At 35.6% G+C, this 17,305-nt stretch overlaps 1 protein-coding gene across 1 annotated transcript in view; it reads left to right on the plus strand.

The window, feature by feature from the left end:
* Positions 1 to 17,305, plus strand: part of AKAP6 (A-kinase anchoring protein 6) — a 122,624-nt gene that overhangs the window by 57,316 nt on the left and 48,003 nt on the right. The window contains exons 7-8 of the mRNA XM_072427729.1: positions 1,257 to 1,411; positions 16,026 to 16,168. Coding sequence (XP_072283830.1) covers positions 1,257 to 1,411; positions 16,026 to 16,168 — 298 coding nt within the window. The remainder of the gene's footprint in view (positions 1 to 1,256; positions 1,412 to 16,025; positions 16,169 to 17,305) is intronic.

The raw sequence follows: 17,305 nt of genomic DNA on the forward strand, positions 1-17,305 counted from the left end.
TAAATCAGGTTCACTGAGTGCAAATAAAAGCCTAAAAAATGCTGAATCCCTTTCTCATTGTCAAATGTAAAAGAAAAAAATAGTTTTGCCTGGGTGTTAACTGTTCCTATCAGTTCATATGTCAGTTGTACTCACAATCAAATTGTCCTTACTATAATAATAGTACAGACTAGGTATCGTTTAGGTAAACACAGCTAATCTACAAGTATTTTTTGTGGCTGAAGAATTGATGGATGAGAATTGTAGCTCCCGGGGGAAAACCAATGACATCTAGAGAGGACATAAAGTCTAGAACACTAAAGGTGTTAGCACTGGCCACATATTTAAAATATTAGAATGACGATGAATCAATTGTAAGACTATCTAAAAGAATAATTGTGTAATGCCTTCTGGAACCAATGAGATCCTCTTTGGCAATATGGAAAGATGAAAAGGAAGAATGGTTTTGCTGCATGTAAAATATAGTTCTTCCATTAGACTTTGTATTAAATAAATCAACCAATGATTATATATAAATGGTGTAAAATCATGGAAAGATGCCACAATCAAAAAGTACTGTGGCTACTACTTGGTAAGTAAAACCAGAAAATGTAAGCAATCTGATGGTAGTCAGCCATTTTAGCATACTCCATTATAACTGTGTGATTCATTCCACTGCAGCCAATACTAAAGAGAAATGGTACTGGTCTAAATAATACAATCATATTGCCATTTACCTTCAAACGTCCAGAGGGCACTCTTTTTCTTTCCTGCGGCAGAGTTGGCAGGAAGCAAGGCAGTGCTGGCTTCCTACATAAACCGACACATTTTGTCACAGGTAGTTATTTACAACTGATTTACAACATTCTTAATGGAGTGTGTCAGGGAAAGAGCGCCAGCTGTATGCCTCGCTAGAGGTTAAAGTGTCCTCCACCTTTGTGATGGTGCTAACAATTTTGGCGTTGCTGCAGATGCTCACTAAGTGGTCACAGCTGTTTGCAGTAAATAGCCATTCAAGGTAAACACCACTTTTTAATTGCATTTACCTTACTAAATATCCCCCATATGATCATGATATTTAGAGCCTATGAGCCTTGCAGAATGCAGCAAAAGATTAGACAATGCCTGTCTATTGTATATGGCAGCAAGGCAGCTCACTGATTTAACAGTACCAATGACATGTACACTTTGTTCTTCTTCCTATACACATTTAGTGCTTTACTGATTTGTCCTAAGTATTTTTCTTGTACTCAGCATGTTGTATCACTTTGAAACAGGTTTCCAGGAGATGGTGCAGATGATTACTGCTCAATGGAAAGAGCTACAGAAGCAGATACGAAGGCAGCACGGCTGGATCCTAAGTGCTCTTGATACTATCAAGGCAGACATACTGCAGACAGATGAAACACCAGAAATTATGAGTGAACCACAGGTGAGACAAAGGGAAAGAACAACGCAGTGGGCCCTAAGCTGATGAGTAGTCAGGGAGGAGCAAGTTATTATTATAAAGTGACCTGTCTAACTATTGTAAACATGGTGTCTTAAAAGCCCTATTTGGGAATGTGCATTTAATGCCAATATGAAATGAAACATTATTATAATGAAAACATTCTATTTGTCACGGTAAATCCAAACTCAATTATACTATACTATAATTTTATATTTTCTTGTATTGCCTAACACTATATTCATTACCTAAGATGTTCCAACTAGAGGTGTACAGAACCTTCATCTATCACCACCATTCCAGTTCATTTTTGATTATCCTACCCCATCCTCTTGGATGGTGATGGATGCAAAATACCGTGGGTTGATGGATATTCTATCCCCTCATATATCTCTAGTTCCAACCGTGAACAAAAAAAAGGATTAGTGACTCTTTTGCCTAGTCAATTCATGGTTTCATGGGTTATCAGGTGATATATAATAAATGAAAACATTGCAAACTAAATTTTGTATACCAACTTGTACTTGTTGGGTCTTCTCTATTATGTATGCCAACATTGCTTTGCTACTTGCAGGAGATCCTATGGAAACTAGGCAAAGTTTATTGAACTGAGCCTTTAAAAATGTAATTAATACACTTTACACTTATATACTAGGATGGTAAGTAAAAAAGGTTGGTTAATGGATGGTGGCAGATCACCAAAACAAATCTGCCAGGATGGATTGTTTGCTACACCCAAGGATCATCATTGATCTCCATCTCCATCATGTTGTTGGACTTTATTGAGCAATTATATAATGATATGTCAAAAAAAAGGTGTTCTAAATGACAATTATCTAGCCTATGTACGTATATTGTAAGGTGTTAAAATGGCCAAAAGCACCCTACTGGGAAACTCATTGGGTTTAATAGATTGGACACAACACCTTTATAGAAAGGGCTTTTTGCTTTGGCTCATTATATAGAAAGCATTCTTTAAATCAAAGCAAATTCCTAATATATTTATTTATATTTATCTAGTTAACAAATGCTATGGGAATAACTATCTTTAACCTTTAACTAAAAACCACTGAAAACGTCTTTGTACCAGAAATGTTTTTTTTTTTGCCACTAATGACTAAGGTTTCAGACCAGTCATTCTCAGCCAGGGATCCTCCAGAGATGACTAGGGGTTCCTTGAGCAATGAGCAGCCTGTGCCTCTCAGGTCAGTAACCACTGACACCAATGGTTATTTTTGGGTATCTATAAGGGTGGCAATCTTCCTAATATCCAACAAGAGGCAATCGTCACAGAGGCTCTCTGAGACATATGTTATTTTAAGGGTTACCCCCTTACACTTGATCTTGCATCTTTTATGAATCTGGACTTAAATATCCATATTATCTAAAATCCTATATCAGAATAATTTGCTGACTGTGCCCTATTTATTACAAGATTTGGAAGCCAGCAGGAGGTATGCTAAAATGGTAGTCACGCAAAGCTCCCTATGTTTATTGGTTCTATTCCCTGTATGTGGCTATTACCAAGGTTTGTACGCCCCCAAAAATGTATTACACAAAAAAAAATATTTTTAAAATAGACTGGTTTTGATGTACTAGTTTAGGTATAACAAGATTTTACCAAAGTTCTTCTTTAAATCAGAGTAACCTATGCACATGGCAATGTAGGGTTAAAGTTGTTTGTCCTTCAGAAGCTGTGTCCATATACAATAGTGTACACCTTTTACCCAGTAGAACACAAATCGCTGTGTTCCATTGGTGTCACAGAGGGGCTATAAAATATTTGTTGCCCTAATAAATCATAATAATGATTCTATTCTCTGACACATTTAGTCACATGACTGCATCTAACGAGCAGCTTGACTAATTAAGAAAAAGAAGGCAGTGCTCATTAGTGTATTGCTGCGGGTGTGTTAGTGGAGAGTAGCTGTGGCAGTCTAGTCTAGTTTTATTGCAGTTGGTGCAATGCAGCTCTTCTTACTGGCAAAGGGGTTAAACTTTTTACTATTTTCTTACTCAAACCCTTAGAGGACACCATTTTTCCTCCTTAGACATATAATATATTTCAAATATATGCTCACTGAACAGTACCGCGTCATTAAAGTTGTACAAACACACTCCGTTCTCCTCTCTCCCGACACCCATAAAGCCGTGTATCTTATTACCTTCAACATATGTTCTTGTTGTTGTTGACTGTGTATGGTGTTTTCCCTTCATTCCTCCTCCCTTTCGTCCCTCCTAAATAATCCCCCTCAGAGCTGTAAAATATTTTGAATGCTGATTATTTTGTCCTCAGAATCATAATGCAGTAGAGCAATTGCTTTTCAAGATTTCACTGGCTGGTCCACAAATATGCATATGCGAAGTCTTTCCTAGACGATTCACTGCAGTCAACAACTGCATGAGGGCCATTTAGGCTTCAGGTAGGCAACTACTGAAAGAGCAATGTTAAGTGCTGACCATTGTATGTCTCTTGGGTAAGAGCCAACTAAGTGCTCCACAAGATCTCCACAAAAGCATCATCTGTACCAGGACTAATTTTTAAAACAGTTAAGAAAACAAAGGTTCTGTTTGCAACAAGCAATCAGAATACAGCACTGGTATCTTTTCTAGTGGAGAGAAGAAGACAGTAAAAGACATAGAAATGGCAAATATAGAGTTACATTCCGCCTGGCCACGGGATTAACTCCTGCCTGTCCTGACCTAAATATACATTTACCATCAAAAACCTTTCCAGGAGTATATCTGTAACATTGGACAACACTCTTGAACTGAGGTCTACTTACTTTCCAAGCCCTTTGAATACAACCACCATTATTATCAGTTTAGATCTCTCTTGAAGAAGGCATTAGGCGAAACACGTCTGGACATAAGACTGGTGTCCCTATTCCCTAAGTGGACAATTAATCCCTCAGCAATGTGGAAATTACATCTTATGAATGTACTCATTTGAATGTGTTATATTATTTAACTTTTATACAGAGTTTGACTATGTTCAACTGCCTCTTCTTCAATCATATTAACAAGTAAAACTTGAATTTCATTTGCCAAAAAAAATCTTCTCCCCTTCTTCGGTACTCATATATTATTTGAGTTAAAACATTTTTATTCAATCATCAATATCTTTAGGGGTTAGCAACCATTTGCTTACTTTTTAAGAGAAATACCCAATCCACCTATTTTGCAGCTATAGAGTAAACACACCCTCTTCCTTCTACTAATGCTTTGTTGTCTTAATAAGACCCAACTACAGGCAAAACTCTTAACTACAATAACCTGTGAAAAGGTTACATTCTGTGTTAGGTATTTACAACAGTATGTTCCTTATAGGGCAGATCATACTTTCCTGTTTTTGGGACAGTAAGTTGAAGAACACTTCTGTTTTTTTTTTTTTGGCAGTGTGTTTACTCTTGTCATTTGTGTATGCTTGCAATAATACAATTGTTAACCCTTTTGAATTATGCAACAACTACTGCATGGATGAATCCTAAAATATGAACATATTAGTTCACAAATACAAAATAACACAGTATACATTGTCCAGATTTTGCTGAACAATAGGGATACATCATAAAAAATGTGAATGTCTAGGATAATAACCTCTGGAAAAACCATTGTCATGGAAGTCATTGAACTCCAGTATTCCAATAAAGAGATGGGATTTGATGTCTAGTTAGAAGGTGTACTTTGGAGAAGGTGAACAGTCTGCTCTTCTTAACACAGACTGGTTAATGTCAATCATTCCCAAATCTGAACAAAAATTCAAGGAATCTTAGGAGAATCCTAGTGATACAGAAACTAAGCAAATATTACTAAAATTTTGAAAGTCCCATCAATCAAACAGGAAGACAAATTATCTGGAAATTCAGTACTGTTGATTTGACATAGACACAGTCCTGCAAAGATTTCTTTAGGATTGCATTGTGTACAGATGAAAAAGAACCATATTACTAACAGCAAAAAAGGCCTGTAAAAGTTATCAAACTTTCCAAAGTATTTGGTCAATGTCCTTCATGAGAAAACACTGAATATGAGAGATGTTCATGGAATGACAAGACAGAAAGCACTACTTGGAAAACAAAATGATGTGTGTCTCAAGTCTATAGAACACCATCAAGATACTTCATGGTACAGTATTTACTTGTTCAATTTTAGGTTTAGTTGGGCTTAAAAGTATGCTTAATCTACTTTGTGGCAAAGCTGAAGATCAGACCCTCATTTTGAAAATTCAGGAAATGGCACATAAACTGTTTTTCCAGCTATATATGAGACCACTATTTTAACACTTCTCTGTGAAGAAATAACTAGGAACTTTTGTGTTTTGGATTTTCTGAGAAAACAAGTTTTTTTAAAGGCAGCATTGGTAAAGATCTACAATGAACAAAAAAGATCACCAAATCAAACCATTTGCTGCATGACCGCATGCAGCCATAACTGCAAATCCATAACATAATAGTTGAGACTACTGGGATAGCATGAGACATTGGTCACTAAAAAACAAAGGAACAATTTTATTACATAACTCAATCTTTAAAGCTAGGGAGCATTGGTCTTGCATTGTCAGTCATTGCAAAATATTTACCACCATGTTTGTAGACAGTGCATTTTGGGAATCACAAATAAATAAATGTGCAGAGAAAGCAGAATCAACAACAGGTATTTGTTAGGATTTACATACATTTCAGATTTTATTATGATACATTGAACATATGCCGTTTTTTAATCTTAGACATGAATGGCTTCTATGGACAGGTGTTGCTAGCTTTAAAAAAAAGTAATAGGATAATGTTTTTTTACTTACAGTTAATAACATTGCCAGGCAAACTATACCAATGCCGGGGGTGCTTAAACAGTTTCACAAAAGTTTTACAATGGAAAACAGTTTGCTGGGCAGTGGAGGGCATTTAGAGGTCAATAGGGTATACATTATAATACTATTGATTATGGAGAAGGTCACTCAATACTCAGGCAAGGCAGCTGCCAATTTATCTTCATAATGTGGATAAACTGTTTCCTGATCCGGTCAAAAGTTGTCGTTTTAAGTCCTTGGATCAATGGCTTTGCTGACAAATTCTAATAATAACCACTATTACCATTTCTTATAATAATGTAATGCAACCTGTTTTAAAGTAACTAATAGGGTTGACGAGCAATGCTCAACTTGGCAAAGACTTTCACTCATTATTCCTTGTCACCTCCACTGTCCTGTTGAACTGTTATGTGTATACATATAAATATGTCACTGTGGTGCCTGTTTTACATGTTAACAAGTCCAGTTTGTCAATTGTATAACAGCTTAACCATACTTTGATAAATAATGATGTTGGCCTATTTATCATTTTATTAGGCTGAATAATAGTCATTTTATAAAGTCGGTAGCCCATTAAGTGACATTGGCAGCATCTATACTTCTCATTAAGTAATACTATGGATTGTATTTGTCATCAAATCAAGAACCTGGCATTGGGTGCTAATATTTCTGCTCCTTAGGGTTTCCAAATTATTTTACTCTCTTACATTTACCCAACTCTTAGAACACATTTTACAACTGTCAAGGTGCTAAACTTTACATTTGTCTTGTTAAACATTAGCCATCATTTTGTTACCTGAAAGGCCTATATTTTATAATAAATCAATGTGCTCTTTTGTGTTTCTAGCCCTAAATAACTAAGGGGCCCAATATTAAAGCAGTTAGTTTGACATTCACCAATATTCTCAGGAGGAGAATCTTCCAAGTGCATGTGTTTTCAATGGCAGTGATTGATTCTCCCCCAGAGATTATTTGGTAAATGTCAGATTCATCATTTATAAATAGGCCCATTGAAATCTCCTGCATATGTGGATATTCATTTCAAGTCCTAAACAAGGATATTAGGTGTAAAATGATTATTTCCATGATTCTCCAGTATTAACAATACTTAGGTCTGCATATATGTCATAATAGTACCTTTTGTCTTATTTACATTTAAAACTTACTTTGCCAATGCTTTGAACATTTCTGCCTTGACTTGACTATATACTGTATGTACAAGGCACAGCAGGAGACCGGGATATTGACACTTCCAGAATTGTTGGTTTTTAAAGAGGAGAGGACATAGTTTACTTTCTTTTTTGCAGTGAGAGCTTTTGTTAGCATTTCTCTTCTCTCTCCTAACATCAGGGTTGCTTTAAAGCTTGCCTATGCTACCAAGCATTGAGACCAAATGAGACAGTCCACTCCTCTGCTTCAGTATATTTAAATCAATTACTACAAAAATAGAGCAAACTGTCCACCTGGCAGGATATCACCGTTAGGGTGGCAGCCTGAAATATTTTATCATACAAAGAAAGTGTTATTGGTAGACACCAACATTTATGTGGGTGGGTATTTGCCATCCCTGGTAGCCTTGCCACCTTCAGTTATGGCTATATTAAGGTTGCAAAAAAAAAATCCAACGATAGAACATCTTCATCTCTGACTTTATTTAATTTTCTTTAGGTAATACTTAACTTTTTCAGATGCATTAATCAGATAGAAAACCTATGTGGATGCCATTTCATTTTCCCACATTAGAAACACTCCAATCCATAACAAACTAATGTAGATTGTACATCTTACTGACCATGTAAGATTTTGGGATAATTTTGGTCTTTGAAGTTATATTTGTATTGGGCACAGTTCCTGAACTGTTCTTCAAACAGCGGCTCAAGAATTGCCTGCACATCTTTAAAATTCACTAAGAATCAGCAGCTGTGATGCAAACTAACTAAAATATTGTTCCTTTTTCTACAGCAAGCAGCAAATTTCTCTTCCAGAAATAGTCAGTTTAATTACACTTAAAATAACATTTTTTTAATTAAACACTCAGGTAAGCAGAAATTGATTTGAACTAAAAAAAAATAAAACAATTAGACATCAAAAACCATCCCAAACCGATTTGCAGTGAGGAATGACGAGAATGGCGGGATAGGATAGAAATGGCAAGATGGTATCATGCTTTCTAACACACGCACTCCCACCCCCCTCTTGTCGGAAAGTCTCCCACATTCAGCACTCCATTTCCCTTTTTTATTATTCATCTTGGGGAATCTGGATGAGAAGACAGAGTCAATACTTCCAGCATTTTAATTAAAACCGTTAGCGGAATAAATCCATTTCATTATCAGTTAATGAAATACAAGGTCATTTTACCACGTGTGATGACTGGTGAGGGTGGAAGGGGGAATAACCCTTCAACTGCTGGACAAGCCTCGAAACACAACTTATTCCAGGCCAGGTGTTTTACGGTGTCACTGACCATCCTATTGGATAAGGCAGCCCTAATCTGTGAAGACATATACAGATACAATAACCAGATTCTATGTGTGTTACACATTTAAGTTGTCACTGTAATTTATTGATCACAGTAAAATTTAAGTTAGAGTGAATTGAGAATTTAATGTAATTCTTTGGTTTCAGCTTTCCTTTAAATTTTTCTCCCTCCTCAATATTCTTTGTCAGCTAATTTTTTTTTAATACACAAATTTTAGTGGAAATGTGGAACACTTATGGTTGCTGCTGACTGGTCTACTTCTGGTTTGGAAAAAAAGGCATTTCCCTAATATTTATACTATATAAATATATATATATATATATATATATATATATATATATATATATATATATTTGAGAGAGAGATCTAATTGATGCAATCCACTTCTCTGGCAGTCCTACTGTGACTATCCTCTAGAACAACTGTTCTCATACACGCATGAGTTGCTTAAGCTTTGGTGGATTGACTTCCTATCTAATGGTGCCTTCATAGTTCCAGGTTCAAAGCCATTTGCCAGAGCCAGAAGGGTGATACCAGAAAACTTTCAGTCGTCTAGAAGGGTGGCATTTTTGACTAACACTATAAAGGGTAATCTTTATTATTACTTATCACTGTTCACCAACCCCCAATGAATTCCTCTTATCATGGGTTACCTGTAATGTATTTTTACCTGGGGTAAAAAGGTTGAGAAACACTGCTCTAGAATTGCTTGCCAAGATTTAGAAGTAGCTAGTCTTTTTGAAGAAGTTAGCTAGACCTTTCTTTTGAACAAGGCCTTCAAACTAGAACCAGTTAACCTAGCAGTTTATTGGTGGAAGCAGATGTACCACTTGAATGAAACCTGGCCAAATACAAGGAGAAAATACAAACCCTGTGAGACACAGTTCTTAGAAATCAAATCAAGAGTTACTTGTGGGTCAACAAGAAGAAATGTGTGTTTATTCATTTATTGTATTCACATCAACCTCCTAATAACTGCTAGATTTATATCTTAAAGTTTAGATGTGCACCAAAGTGTGTTTATGCTACACATTTGGGCACCTGCAGGTATGTATACATACTCCATATATGTAGTTCAGTACACAGATGTGCATGTTGATGCGCTACATATACCCAACTGCTAGTGGCCACAGTAAAAAATGCTACCAGTTGGGAATATGACGGGGCTATTTAAAAAACAAAATGCATCCTATGAACAATTTGCTAACATGCAAACCAGACACCCTGAATTTTTTTGTGTCTGTGCCTGATCATTTGGAGTCAGTGGGAGTCATGTTGTGTCTGCATCCATCCCCAACAATTCATCATCCTGATTGATATGTGAAATACTGATTTGGACGTTCCGATTGGTTCTGGGGGACATTTATGTTCTTGATTAAGATTTTCTTATTAATGGCATGCTGAGAGGAAAACAAACTATAGTTATACACAAACTCCTTGTGAAGTGTTCCTTCAACATAAACTCTAGGCGAACAACTAAATAATACACACATAATATACATATATGAATGCTGTTTTTCTTGCTAAAGCACTTGTATTTCTGTCTATCCAATTCTGAGATTTACAACTGACACACAGCTGAGCCCTGCCTGGCAGAGCAATAGACCCGATTTTTATTTTCTGCAGTTACATTACAATAAAAAAGACTGGAAAGCTTATATCTTTTGCAAACTGCTATCTGTTTCAGCACATCTTCTCCCTCTATTAATCTGAACTATACTGTGCAGGGAATACAAGTGACCGAATCACATTCAGTACTGCCCAATCACATGCAAGAAATTTTAAAATTTACTGACTCTTTTCATTGTGCATAATTGGATAGTTAAACATAGCAATGTTTTACCAAATAAAAATGTATTTGTGCAATTGTAATTCATTTTGTTAAGTGAACAGCCAAAACTTCCTTTAGTAAATCAACCTTGTAAAATTTCAGTACTCAGGGCCCATCTACTGAATCATTCTACTACAAAATGGTAAGGGTTAATGATGATGATCTTTAAGTCGATCAGCTTCTGGGATCCCTTAGAATTCATTAACAAGCTTTTGACCAGCAGTTGACCTCCTTATGACCTGCAGTTGACTTGCTTTAACTTGCTTTTGTATTCCTATAGAAATAGATAGGGGGGATAGCAGGTATGACATAAACTAAAGCTTGTCAATAATGGCCCTAATCTAATATATATTGGACTTGTAGTAAAAATGCAATTAAAAATGTTTTTTTTTTACATTTTCATTATATTATGTAAATTTTGTGAATATTAAGCTTTAACCATAGTTAGTAATTTATGACATATCTATGTATAATTATAATTTATAAAGCCCAAATAGACATTGTTCTGATTTTTCCCAATGTTCTCCAGTAGTGGGAAAATCCATTTTTTTCTAATGTTGTCTAATGCTTTGCTAATTAAAGTGTGCATGTTAATTAAAGCGGAGGCTAATGTTAATTACCTATATTAATGGGATCCTACTTTGCACCTGCCTAAAACACTGCCTTCATTTTTCAAAATATCTCAATTAAAGCATAATTTCTTTTTTTCTTTTTTACATTTTCTTTGAATTTAAGAAGACAGATAATAATTGATGGTAGATAGGACATATTAACCTTCTAATACCCGCAGTCATATTCTGTTGAGTAGAAGTCAACTTTATACAGCTTTTCAACCAAGTCTTTTAAATACTTTCCAGTTTTAAGTGGAAGGGAAAATGTACCTTTTTATGAAAATCCCTAAATGCCTTGGCAAAGTTAAATTTAGAGGTGTTAAAAATGTTTGAAATGTTGAAATTTTCTCATTTTGGTTTATCACTTCTCATAATACAAAATGCATCAATAAAAAATACATATTATATAAAAATACCATTTCATTGGGTGACCAAACACCCCATACGTGATAGAACTACAGTACAGATAATCATATTTTGGCTAGGTATTCGGTAGCATTTTGGAATTTGTGTTAAATGCGTTACTTATTTCGGACCATCATTTTTCATTGTTCAAAATACATTTAAAATTACAGGTATAAAACTGCCTTGAGTATCATAGTTTTAATAAGAAATGAAAACCTACCTTGGTCAGTTCTAAGGGATTATTATTAGTATTTATATAGCGCCATCATATTAAGCAGCGCTGTACAATGTCCATAGTCGTGGCACTAGCTTTCCCTCAAAGGGGGCTCACAATCTAATGTCCCTACCATAGTCATATGTCATTAAAACAGTCCCCTTTTTTTTTTTTGGGGGGGGGGGGAGCCAAATACTCTAACTGCATGTTTTTGGGATGTGGGAGGAAACTGCAATACCCATTGGAAACCCACGCAAACACTAGGAGAACTTGCAAACACCATGCGGATAGTGTCCTGGCCGGGATTCGAACCTGAGACCTTGCACTACAAAGGCAAGAGTGCTAACCCTTGAGCCTAAGGGATCCATGTCCATACATTTCCTGGTCCAGGAACAAGTTATATGCATTTAGAATAAAATAGGATAACCATGTAATGAAATACACATCCATTGCACCATTAGTTCCTATACTAGGAAGACAGAAAACACATACACTATCCAATGGCCAGCAAATATTAAAAACTGGTATTGTAGTTTGGTGTTGAATACACCAGTATTTTGGGTACTGCAGTGCATCAGAAGTAAGACTTTACTACGATTTACAGTGCAATTAATAAATATTCTATGATTCCAAAGAAAATTGGCAGAGCTTGGAATAATTGAGGGGATCTCAGCCACTGGATGCCTCAGGGATATTTGATTAGATGATTTAATCAGGCAGAATGTGTTTATATTAACAAATTCAGAAGTTTCCTAGTATATACAAGGCCAACATTTAAGTTAGAGTTTAAAAAAGGGTTGATTTGCAAAAGGTGTTTAGGTTGTTCACTTAGCATAGTGAACTTTTTAAGGGATGTTTCACTTAGCTGAAGCCCTGTAGATCTCCAGCCTGCATTAAAAAAAGAAACATCACCCAATAAATTATTCATTAGTTTGCCTCCAGAGGTTACTAGGGGTTTCTTGAACAGTGAGCAATGAAGGTTTGATCTTCCGCCTACACTGACCACCAATATAAGACAATATAAGAGACAATCTTCAACTGCCGTCTAATGAAAGGGTCACATCTTCACAGACCATCGATATTGTAAGGTGTCACTTCAATATTGTTTAGCAATGGAGGGGGGCTGCTCCAATGACTGCCAAAGTAAGGGTGACCTTTACTGACCACCAATGTAAGAGGGTACTTCTCTACTGACCACTTATGTAAAAGGACACAATCATTTTTACTGTCTGCGTTTCTTTTCTTCCCATTATATTTAATTAATAATTTCAGGATCATTAGTTCTGAATTTCAGGATCAAAATTATTTTGATGCATGGTGTGTGGTGGAGCGTATTGTACATTCACGAGATGTCAAATACTCAACACCACATTCTTTATTTAAACTTTCTTCAACTCCCTGAGAACTTTAATATGACATGAGTTGTGGATACCATAAAATAATTTTTAGAAGGGTTTTCCTGAGACCCAAAAGTTATTTCAAAGCTTTGAGTGGAGTTCTCCTTTAACCATATAGGAATTTAAAGACAAACAGTAAGTCTGTGCTTTCTTTATTCACCTCCATAATTGAATTTCTTCTGCCTCGCCCCCAGCTGTTCAGTGTGCAGAAATAAGAAATATTTCCTCCTGCATCGACCACAAATCTTATACTTCCCTTCTCCAGGAGGATAAGAAATTTAATATAACAAAAGACATATTCCGTGCCGGCTCTGTTATGCATTGGGCCTCAGTATCTGAGCAAATGTAAATAGCATTTTATTTAAAACATCTGTCCGCAGTGGGATAGATGAATGCGCGTGTCTGCCGTCCAGCTGTTGACTTTTAATGTTCCGAATAATAAAATGAAAGCCCCACAGAAATCCTCAAATCCCCAGGACAGGAATGCAATGCTCAGGATCCAACCAGCGGGTGATCAAGTCTTGGATTTTATCTTTTCCAGTGCCGTAACTTTGTGTCTCTTATCCGGAAACACCAGAACTTAGGTTTGAATGAGGCCAATACACATAGATGAGTTCAATTATAAAGAACAGACATGTATGAGAACTAGCATTATATTTCTTATCATAGAATTAGGATGTATGTAAAAAAAGTTTTGAAAGTTAAAAAAAGTTATTTATAAGTTCTTCTTTTTTTATCCATGTACCTCTTCTGCACCTTTGTTGAAGCTCCATCTTGTCTGCATGTGCGCCAGCATTGGCTTCTTGACATTTCTTTGAAAGGGTTTCCTGATAGTGATACTAGTACCATGCCTATGAAATGTATGTGAGCATGGGCACTTGTAGGCTCCATCACAAGGCCCTGACAATGTAGGAGCACAACTAGGATACAAAGACAACATTCTCACTTTATCATAGGAAGTGTCTGAGCAAAGGCCTTTCATAACAGTGATACCTGGTTTGTTAAACAGAATAACAAGATTATTTAAATAAAAGCTACTAATAAAAATGTTAAAAAGTTCATTTTAAATTCCATTATCAATGTCAAATGTATATGATTTACAGTGGAGAGGTTGTCTAAATTCTATAACCAGATATACCAGTGTCACTGGTTTCAGCTATTGGTAAACTGTTGTATGTATGACCTGTAAAGAAAGTTGTAACAACAGTTGTAAAAGCATGACACACATTGATAACAAAGTAAACTGTATTCAAGGAATGTAACTGGAGAGGTCCAAGCAAAAAACCAACAATGCAACAACTAGAACACTCTTTAGAACATGATTATCGATTGTGAACATCTCTCATATTGCCTGCTTACTCTTTCTCTACATTTTCTTTGCCTACCAGGTATTAAGAAACCTTCTTCTGATGCAACTTTAACATTCTTTTTATATAAATACAAAAAAAACCCATTACTCTGGTATTTTGGAAAATAACATTTTGCTGTTTTATTTCATGTTTTTATATAGCATGTAAAAGAGTAAGATAGCAAAGTGTGTGCTGAAACGAAACAGCCATGATTATTTTTATTGCTCAGAGCAAGCCTTTTAGTCTGTAAATAGATAGGCATAAGTTTTACCTTCCTTTACTTTACATTAATTGTTTATACACTGATCAGCACAAAAATGTCAACATAAGAGTATAATATTAATGATACACTGGTGACTATCTACCAAAATTTGTCCAAAGACAGCCAATCTGCAAAGTGGTGACAGAATCATGGGCACCCAAGGCTTACTGATGCATGCGGGGAAGGAGGTTGGCCTAATACCACGGTAGAGAAGCTGTAGCAAATGGCTGAATAGACTGGTAGAGAAAAGTGTAAGACACACAGTGCCCATATTGACCCATGTCTGATGCTACCACCACCTACAAAAGGCATGGTAAATCATGTGCTAGGTGTGTGCCTTATTTACCTGCTGAAAAAGATAGCAACAGGATACACTATCAGGCAAGCAGTAGAGGCTGTATGACCACAGGACACCATGTCTTGATAGGCCAGAGCTGTATTGGTGGCACAAGGGGGAACAACACAATATTAGGCAGATGGTTGATTTCTACGTTTATTTCGACAGAATAAAAAAAAAAATCTTATATCCGTTTCACATTCTTTTATAAACCTATAGATCAATTTATATTGGTATTACCTCTTCTTAATGTTCCATTGCCGTTAGAAATGTATATACATACAAAATGGCCAACTTTTGGGATATATCTGTTACTGACATAATAAATTTCAATTATGATTTTAAAATAGTGTTCGCTTCAAAAAAAGAATAGGAAAAAAGAAGATGCAATTTTCCCTGATCTTTTGCAAATGGAATACAGATATTTATTCTTTCAATCCTTTTTTTGTGCACAGCCTAGTTTCTGCATATACATTGTATTCTACATCTTTCTATACTAAAAATTCCAGAAGTTCAAATGAAAATGAAATGAAATAAGATTTCTGCATTACAATTATTGACCAGCAAGGGGCACTGTGTAAAATGTGGCGGTCATCAAACCTTTCAGCTTTTTTTTATAGCAATGTGTTTCTTTGTTTCCAGACCAATTTTATTGTATCATATTTATATGAATTTATATTTGCATATATATTATATTATAATATATAATATATATATATTATATTTTCTTGTTATATATAATGTTAAATGATACCAGACAAAATAGATCAGAATTATAAGTTTATGGTTTAGCAATATCCAAAACATATTATGTCTGTTATTCTTACATTCAGCTACCTACTTTATTTTGATTCCATTTATGATAGGTGTTCTTTCTCCTTCTCTCCTTTGTACCCTTCAGGTAAATGGTGACTCCTCAAGTTCTATACAAGCTCAGAGAGAAGCATTAACAAAGATGTCATTGCAGCTGAACAGCACAGAATATTCGCAGAACACGCACCACTCTGAGCCAATTCCTTTGAAAAGTAGCATGAGATGTGACAGGTGAGGACTTATTTTATGTATTTCACTCCAGCCCATGCAGATAAAATTCTCAGAATAAAGATGACCAGCACACTGCCCTACATATAATTTACCGATCTGAGATGCATACAATTTTCATTCAGTAAAAAGTATAATAGAGTGTGCACAAGGTTCAGTGCTGTTCATATGAAATGTTTCCAAGTATCTTTAGAACTCTTTCTGCATTTTTGTACTGGTAAGTAGCATGTGTTGTCTCTAATAATGTCTATAGTAGTGTTTCTTAACCAGGGTTCCTCCAAAGGTTGTTAGAGATTTCTTGAGCAATAACCAAGTTGTGCCTCTCAGATAAGTTTAATTGAAAAATCATCATATTAATGATTTTTGTAGTTATTTTTGTAAAAATGAAATTACCAATATAATTGTAACTTTATGGGGTTTTGTAAGGAGTTTGTAACGTCTTGGGTAACTGAGAACTAGGATGACATTCAAAAGCCTTCTACAGCTTTTTAATAGAAAAAAAATGATTGGATACGTAGGAGATACTTGTATATGTGATATAAAGCTTCACATCATGAAATGCAATGAAATAACTCATACTCATGTAAGTATATATTTCCTTAGATAATCATCAGCATATAAAGGAGTATGGTAACAACCTGGGGGATTAACATGGGGGAGTAAAATAAATAGTATTATGGAGAATGTATTGGAGAGTATTTGAAAGAGTATACTGGAGATTACATTAGAGAGTATGGTGGGAAGTATATTGGGGAAAATACAAGGGAGTATACTGGAGAGCATGCTGGGGAGTATATTGAAGAATATACTGGGGACTATACTGGGGACTATACTGGGGATCATGCAGAGGAGTATATTGAAGAATATACTGGGAAGTATACTGGAGAGCATGCCCCAGCATGAAAAATATACTGGGGAGTATACTGCAGAGCATATAAGGGAGTATATTATGAGAAGATACTGGGGAGTATACTGGACAGCATGCAGGGGAGTATAATGAAGAATATACTGGGGAGTATACTGGAGAGCATGCAGGGGAGTATATTGAACAATATACTGGAGGGTATACTGGAGAGCATGCAGGGAAGTATATTGAAGAATATACTTGGGAGTATACTGGAGAGCATGCAGGGGAGTATA

This window comes from Pyxicephalus adspersus, chromosome 12, assembly GCF_032062135.1.
Source record: "Pyxicephalus adspersus chromosome 12, UCB_Pads_2.0, whole genome shotgun sequence".
Lineage (NCBI taxonomy): Eukaryota > Metazoa > Chordata > Amphibia > Anura > Pyxicephalidae > Pyxicephalus > Pyxicephalus adspersus.